The 9072-nt window shown below is 36.2% G+C and overlaps 1 protein-coding gene across 1 annotated transcript in view; it reads right to left on the bottom strand.

Moving 5' to 3' along the window:
* LOC117125357 (zinc finger FYVE domain-containing protein 21-like) overlaps positions 1-8748 on the bottom strand; it is a 12578-nt gene extending 3830 nt beyond the window's left edge. The window contains exons 1-5 of the mRNA XM_033271841.1: positions 8696-8748; positions 5155-5402; positions 4033-4160; positions 1287-1414; positions 128-276 (exon numbers count right to left, since the gene is read on the bottom strand). Coding sequence (XP_033127732.1) covers positions 241-276; positions 1287-1414; positions 4033-4160; positions 5155-5402; positions 8696-8707 — 552 coding nt within the window. The 5' untranslated portion in view covers positions 8708-8748 and the 3' untranslated portion in view covers positions 128-240. The remainder of the gene's footprint in view (positions 1-127; positions 277-1286; positions 1415-4032; positions 4161-5154; positions 5403-8695) is intronic.
* Positions 8749-9072: the final 324 nt, after the last annotated feature.

Here is a 9072-nt window from a genome sequence, read left to right as displayed (position 1 = left end):
CTACATTTGTATTACCGCTTGAGGCGGGATTTACTCTGTGTTATGTATTGAAATAAAGTAGACGTGTTGAAGTTTACTCCCAGAGTCATTCTACTTTTTAATAGTCATCGAAGCTATTACAGTAACCCTCGTTAGTTTGTGGGACATGCGTGCATTCCTGGTCCAGCCTATTGAATAACACGTTCTGATTAGTCGGTTCAGTCTGATTGACACTCCAGATAGGTCCATTGTCTTGCCCTCCTAAGTGTTCTTAGAAGCCATTAACATTTTCACAGCCTAAGAAAACAAGAATAACAAATGGTAACATTACACAATCAACTATGATCAGTTGATTTCAATTTTTTTTTTGTAATGGCCCTGTCGCACCTTGATGATTTAGTCAGCATGGTATACGCTGAACTATCAATGTTTTTTTTTCAATTTTTTTTTTACATAATGTATTATTATCTTATATAATATGTTTTGATAACTTATAGAAAATGCTTAGCATGTTGCCTGCGTTCACAACATATGCCCAATGATAGTCTACCGTCTACACAGCTCGCGGCAGCATATCGCCGACGATCACATCCCATAGACTATAGAAAGGCTGCCGCTCGTCAATTCAAATCATAACTGCACTAGACATCACAGTATCAACATCACTGTCACAGTATCAACATCACCTCAGTTTTATTATACTAATTCCCATAAACACGAGCAATCAAAAAAAAAAAAATTCCCATATAGGTTCAAAGCATGTTACTCATAGGTTACAAATAAGTTTTGGGTACGCTAGACATTATCTCAATGTATTTCAACTTTTGAAAAGCTTACATGTAACATGTGTCAACGAACGCATAACTTACCTGCAACTCATGGTCTGCGTATGCGGAACGTATGAGCCATACGTTGGCATATGCCATAAAGTTTTGCGCATGCACAAGATTTTTCTACGTACTTGCCATAAGACGTATACCAGCGTGCTCTTAACTTAATATACAAAACTTTCCCATAACTTATTCGATGTACACCAGCATATACGCCAAATTTGTCATACGCCAGCACACACTGGCTAAGTCGTCAAGGTGTGACAGGGCCATAATACAAAAACAGTACAACACAAAATATGTGCAGCAAATTTGAATAATATATGTTACAGAATCTCATTAAACCTGACCTTCATCCATCTCCCAATGCAATCTTTCCCCTAAAACTAGTATTTTATTTTTAGAAGTTTTCTCATAACTAAAACCCATAGTTGTTTCAATGGAGAATACCCATTAAATCTGTAGCAGCTAACTTACCTTTTGTAGCGCTACAATCCATGCCATTGACTGCTTCTTGGAAGGGTCATCTGCCACAGTCAGGGTCACCTCTTTACTTCTGTCCAAATACTTGAATTTTATCACTACTGCTTTAGGCACAGTAAAACCTATAACAAATGTCAATCATATGTCAATCACATATCAATACATCAATGAACAATTGGTAAATACTATTCATAAATTTGTCCTTTCATTTCCCTGTATGTCTGTTCGTTCACCTGTATGTCCATCCCTCCATTTGTCTACCCATCTATTTGTCCATCCGTCAAAGACAAAGCTGTTATATATGTTAGATTTTAAGTAACATAAATTCAAGGATAATATTAAATAAACAAGGGTATATTAATAAACAAGAATAATTAGAAAATTCACAATATTACGGTACATTCAAAGTTGCAATCTCATGTAGTCAGATTGCTTGTGACGATGATGATGGTGTCCGGGGGCCTAAGCTCTTAGCCTCCTTGGTTCCCGGCACTTGTTGTACAGTAGTTAAGAAACAATTGAAATAAAGTGACATGATGACAACGACAACAAAATCAATGACGATGACAATTATAAAATATGAAGACAATGATAAATGATGGTAATAATGATAATACAGGATAATGTTATGACTAAGATTGATGATTATTATGATTACTACATATAGTACTACTATTTTATTTTAATTAATATTATATTTGAACAACAGGAATAAGATGACATGCACATTATGAGCAGAGAATCAGTTCACAATAAATACACACACAATAATGGCATGTAAAAAGGAACTTACCAAATTATCAGTATGGTAACAATTAGAAAACATACAACATGAAACCATTAATCAGAATTGTTTTTTGTCTAATTAATGTTTAAATAATATTTATCTTATAGCTTTTATTTGCAGGACATAAAAAAGGTATTACATGCAGGGGCGGATCCAGAGATGTCCACAGGCGAGACCGAAAGGGGGAGTCAATAAAAAAAAATACATTACTCTCGAGGGTCCGGAATTTTTGTTTTCTACACACCTTTGTAGCGTTTTGGGCAATCGATAATTTCTTTTTCTTTCTTTTTATTTACATTCCAAAGGTGGGGGAGGGGAGCCCTGACATGTGTGTACTGCTAAAATTACACTAAAGCTCTTTCCACACTATCAAATTCTATGTGACAATATATGGATGATGTCATATTACACCCAAATATGGGCATATCACTTATTTGTCACATAAAATTGGATAATGTAGTATGGACATGGCTTTATGAGTATGGAGATCATACATGCATAGACCACTACATCGTGCTAGTACAAGTCGGCAGCAGTACTGTAGCCTAATTACACATTACCCTGATTCTTCCTAGGACAGGCCTGGGCATGGCTTCATATTTCGTAGGCACTACAGTATATAGAACCAGCCACCTGACCTTTCAAACTCACGAAAAAACAACCTTTTTTGCTTGAACTTAAATGCCATGTTCATTTCTAAATTCATGATGCAATTAAGCCTTGTTTTGAGAATCATTAGCCAATTTAAGGAACGTATTACTAGGGATAGAATCGATTCCACTTAATAATCTTAATCATGTCCACTCTCTGCCTTCTATAAACTAATTTAGGCAGACCAAGTAATCTTATTAACCTCTACTTATATGCAAGTTTTTCGGTAACCATAGTGGCGACCCCAAAGAGGTCCCCAGCATTGGTAGCAGTGGCAGCTAAGGGGCCTGACTAAAGCCTTGGTCGGGGTCCTGGAATAAAAAATCCCTGTTAGGGTTCAGTGGGAGAGGTTTTATGGTTTAGTATGATCCAAATTGTGCTTTTAGACCATAATATTTGGGATTGGCAATCAAAATAATGTTATTTTGATACTGATAGCGAGATTTATTTTTTTAAATTTTTGATCCGACGATCTTGTAGTAGCTTTGGATGACAGGGGGTCCAGGCCTGTCCGACAAATGCCTCCTGTTCCCCCACAGGAACCACCATAATGGCGGCACCAACAGAGAGTCCCCTTTTCTGGATTTGTCTATAGAGATGATAGGAAGGTGTCTACAAGCCTGCAAGCGGGAAGTAGACAAAAAACATTGCAGCCATTCAGTTTAATCTTGCTTTTATTAACAGTTATGTACTGTAAATAACCTTTAGCAATGTATATTTTATTTCATAATACATCCACTGAAAATTGATGCACAAGCCTAGACAAATGACATTCCATTAAAACATACCACAAGGTAATGGTACCTCTACTCAAGACGCTACACATAAGTTTACAAGAATATTTACACTGTTCTGCGGTATATTACTGTATGAATGACTTCTTATCTCTTTCTACAGTATTAATGAATTAGTGAGTAGAGTGCACCATTGAATGGTGAACACAGGGTTTAATAGACCGATTCCAAAACATACAAAGTACAGAGAACACTAGAATAAAGTAAATAAACACCATTTTGAACAAATGTAGTGCCTTTCCTTGCCTGTTATTTCTCACATTAATAGTGTGCGGTTGTTTTCGCAACCAAAAACTTAATCATTTCCTATATTTTCACACTGATCGCACTGTAAGTTCTTCATAGTTATAGCCAATGTCACATGACCACCTGTAAACAAACCTCGCGGAATCGGTCTATCAACATAAAAAAATAAAGACAAAGGTTGTATCCACAAATAAGTTATCATTAATAATTTATTGACGACAGTTAAGAATATACTAATCAACAATAATTAATTATATCTGACCTTGGCCACTATCACCAGTTGTATCAATATGAAGATTCTGTATGTTGACAACATCTATGGGGTCGTAAACCCAATATGTTGATTTAGACATCTCCCTGTCAGGTTTTTCCTCGGTAAACATTAAAGTTCTACAAAAAAAATTCAAAAACTAGACTTACTATGTCTGTTTGTAAAACAGAATTGGTTTCACCTCTTTAACATAATAAAAACTGATTTTGAAATTATATACCATTAAAAAAATGTATAAAGTATAAAAAATACATGAAAAATAAAAAATAATGAAAAATTATGAAATAAAAGAAGATAACATGAAAACCAATTTGATGTCGGTGAGACTCAAAATAGAGCTCCAATGAATATAGGGGGGATGTTGGTGTGGAAAAAGCCAATTAATAATTACAGTACAACCATCATGAGTATAATCATATGATGGGTTTCTATGGTTCAGCAAAACCCCTTTTTCAGCGAATCCATCTGTAAACCAAAGAACAACCCTTTTTCTTTTCATTCAAAAAAACCATAAAAACGATGATGAAATTCAGTATTTACATACAGTACTAGAATGCTTCACCTCGTGAGATGGAATCTACACACAGCCAGCGATTGATACCAAGCATTGCCTTTAAAACTTTTCAGTGGCAGATCCAAGAATTCAAAATAGAGGGGCCCCGGGGAGGTAATTTCACAGATGGAGGATCTATACCACGTCAGTCCACCACAGTGGGGGCTGAGGTAAGAAAATTTGTGAATGGTCCCCCTAGATGGCTGGAAATTTGGTGAGGCAGAGAAAAAGGATGCGCGAAGGGACGAGAAACTATTTTTTTTTTTAATTTGGCCTTAAATGCTTTTACAAATGCATACACATATAAATGCATACTGTGTGCTTTAGCTGAGTAAATGAGACTTCTTATGGATATAAGGCCTTGACTTCAGTGGGAGGATTAAATTAGAAAATCTCAAGATTGGATAAGCATGTTTGGAAGTGAGAATAGTTTGACCTAGAAGAACCCAAATCTTGATAGAGTGATGAGTCACACCGAAAAATAATTTTAACGGTACACCAACCCCTATTCAGGGGGAACCCTAAGGGATTTTTTTTTTTTAACTTACTCTTGTTCTTACCTGTGATTAGTTGTCAGCTTTACATACGTCACAACATTGTTTACTTCGGCATCAAGGCCCGACAGAACGAAGAAACTACCTGAAATCAGTGCTTTGAGATGCTTGTCATAAAATTCATTTTCTTTCTTGGTCACGATCGAACAGTCGGAACACATACGGACGGGGTCAACAAAGTTCATCCTTGGAAGACACACTTTACTAGCACAGCACACGTTGCAAAAACAAAGGCCACATCTACGACAATGATGCTGAAAATAATGCATTTATTCATTTAGAATGAGTGACAATAAAATTTTCTCACCAGTCACACTTTCCACACTTGTTTCTTCATCAGTATAAAGGTATTGTCATGGTTGTTTAGATGATGTGTCACTTAGCAAATAATTTTTTAGGGACGCATCCAATTACAGCTCTGCATACACTATCAAATTTTGAGATAAATCAAGGTTAAAGGTTATTTATTTATATTGCGCAAAATATGAGAGTGTCTATGCGCAGAACATGTGAGCAGATGTAATTGGAAAATAAAAAAGAAAATCCAAGCCAGCACCGAAACTGCAGTATGGGGATACGCCCTCGTCGCTGGGCAGGGATCTATCAAAATGTACCCTGTCCACCACCAGTTGAGTCTCGGCCATCCAAGGACTCAGCTGCCTCCTATCCTGATAGAACTTCAGAAAAGCTAGCTGGCAAGGAATGGAAAATGGGAAATCAAAGAGGACGAAATAAGTGAGTTTTTAAACGAGATTTAAACAAAGAGACGGATGGCGACTCACGAATACATAATGGTGGAGTATTCCATAATTTAGGAGTGAGCAACCATGAATGAACACTCCCCACATGACTTTAACCTGCAGGGTGGACAGTAAAGAGTAGTCAAATCAGATGTTGGGTACGAATGCATGTTGGGTGCGAGTGCATGTTGAGGAGCAAGACTTAATAAGTTGAGAAATGTATTTAGGAGATAAATGATGAATGCATTTGTAAACAAACAATAAAATTTTGAAATAATATGCTTCTTCACAGGTAACCAATGAAGAAGACGGAGTACTGGTGTGATATGTTGATGTTTAGGTGTTCCAGTAACCAACCGAGCAGCGATGTTAAGTAGTAGCTAAAGCTTATTAACTGAGGTTTGAGGCAGTCCGTGAGTCCCAATTACAATAATCTAATCTGGATGTTACTAAGGCGTGCACAAGTTTAGAAGCAGCATCTTTGTTCAGAAAACGTTTAACCTGCAATGGCGGATCCCGGGGGGGGGGGATGGTTCAAGGGGTTTGGACAAACGAAGCTTATGAAGTGGAGTTGTTTCGTCGTGAGGAAAAATCCTGGAATCTGACAGGATTTGAACCCATGACCCTGGGATTGGAAGGCAAGCATCTTAACCATGAGGCAATTCTGAAACTCCACTCAGGTTATACAGTATTTAGGAATATTAAGACTAAATGTACCTTTATTTTAAAGATAAATACGCTTATCTTATCATGAATCCTCAGTAGCATACCCAGGTGGTGTGCAGCCCCTCCCCCAAAAGCTTGCACCCCAGTCACCCCTCCCCTATCACCAGTCAGTAAAAATGGGTACCATGAAACAGAGGAAGTTTCACGTTGCGTACGATTGATTCTATATCCAAAGACCAGGAAAAAATGCACCTTAACCATTTCATCGTAATTGAGTGCACTTATAAGATAATAAAAGAAATGCTAGAAAAAAGTCTTAGTCTATATTAAAAGAATTACAATAATCATTTGTTAATGTTTTTATTTTTTTTAAAATGGTGTTTCATTATTTCAAACAAAGACACACTTATCATTATTTTATTATCTATGCATTAGAATTTTTTATAGGTTTAATCATAAAAAATAATACACAATTTAGATAGAATTTTGTAGCTTTTATTAAAACAAAGCGTAATTTCTTCAATAGAAAATTTGTTTGCATCTTGAGATGACAGTTAGATTTATTTGTAACATTTAAGTTTATAATAAGTTTATAATGCTTGATTATGTTTTGTTGTGTGGATTCTGTTTGGAGATTCAATCCTAGGATGGCATGTTTCCACTTTTTATGTTTGTAATCTTTATGTTCATCCAAAGATAACATTTTAATTTAAATTGAGCCACACTCTCAGCTGTTTAGAATTTCTGCAAGGTTGGTTTATAATCATATTCAATGCATGCGAGCCATTAGAAGTGGGAGCATCCTATGGTTAAATTTGTATTCTTTCAACCATTGTGTCCAGCTCAGGCTAAAACAAGCGTGAGGACACGCAAGGGCGCAGATTGGTTTTGAAAGGTGGGGGGGGGGGGAGAATTCTGTGAAACCACACCCACCATGGCTGAGATGTAAAAATTTGAGTAAACAGTACTTTCCTAGATGACTGGAATGGAAATGACACTCTTAGTAAACACCCTTATAATCACAATGAAGCGCCAACAAATTTCTCATGATCTTTTATCAGTGATAAACTGTAGAGATCTACAGTAGTTAATAATATGTGTGATATATACCATAGATGTCTTTACATAAAGCTGTGAGTCCTCACCCTGTGGGGGCTCACTCTTAAATATTTCTATACGGGGAGGTGCCGCATTTACGGGGTATATTTTCGAGGACTTGGTAGCACAAGTGTGGGAAATGGGGGGGGGGGGGGAGAGTTGCAGCATTTATGGGGTATACTTGCGAGGACTTTGTAGCACGAGTGTGGGACATAACCGGGGTGAAATTGGTAGTTAAAGTCCCTGGTCTATCCTGTGTCAAAGTGCCACGATTTTCCGCATGATGTTAGCAGGAATTTCAAGCTAGACTGGGTGCTAAGCCTACCTTTGGTACAGCCACGAGATCCCGGCCATGCAAAACACTATTGCCATTGGGAACCATTAAATATTGCGCCCTCTTTGGTACTATTCAGTGGCCTTTTTTCTGTTGTTGTCTTTTAGAGCACAGCGCGATTTTGGTAAATGGTAGTTCATAAGAATTTTCAGTAAAATAGGTAGCGCAAGTGTCAAAATGAAGTGGCAACAAATTTCTCATGATCTTTTATTAGGGATTTTCGGCAAATCATAGAGATAATTAATCCCTGTGATGCACAATAGAAAATAAAACTTAATAGTCTTTGATGTACTTTACTTTACTTTACCTACTTCATGTGCCGAAAACCAATCTTATCTTTACGCGCTTTTTTTCTCATACTTCTTAAATTATAATAATTAAATGCTTCAAATTTATATAATCAGGACGAAATATACATCTTATCCTTGGATATTTTCAAGGCAGCAGAGGGCGTAATAAAAATAAAGAAAATCTTTTTTTTTTTCCTGAAATTTCCACCTTTTCAAGGTGGCGAATGTGCTAATTGGCCAAAAAATAAAATTTTATTTTTATTTGAAATCATCAATATCAATAATGTTCGCTAAACAAGGAATAAAAAAAAGTCTCGCCTAAACCTTTCACTATCTTACTCTCTGTCTATCAGTCACTGAGTTGCATCCATTGGGACTAAAAAAAGCTTTTAAGACAATGTTCAACAATAAGTTCTTACCCTTCGCTTCATTAGGTCAAACTTTGAGTGGCATTTTATACATTGTTGACACTGAAAGAAACAAATCAAATATAATACTTTAATGTACAGTATGTGAAGGACCCTAATTGCATATCTTTAATTTGGGGCATAATTTTCAAAGTATGTTTATTTCATTTTTATTAAACATATTTAGGCAGGATTACATATACAGTATAAAAGATGGTACTGCTGTTTATAATAATACAGTTCTGCGAAAATAAAATACAATAAAAAACAAACAAGAAGGCTACCGAACACAATACAATAGAATAGTAAAGACAAGAACACAGCCAAACAACGAACATCAGTAACTTAAAGAAGACTAACAATAAAAAAAATATTTAAAACGTATTCAT

The sequence above is a fragment of the Anneissia japonica genome, unplaced genomic scaffold (assembly GCF_011630105.1).
Source record: "Anneissia japonica isolate Jap-2015-1 unplaced genomic scaffold, ASM1163010v1 scaffold2003_len1103335_cov173, whole genome shotgun sequence".
Classification (NCBI taxonomy): domain Eukaryota; kingdom Metazoa; phylum Echinodermata; class Crinoidea; order Comatulida; family Comatulidae; genus Anneissia; species Anneissia japonica.
The sequence above is the reverse complement of the archived record's forward strand: the minus strand, read 5'-3'. Positions and strand labels throughout refer to the sequence as shown.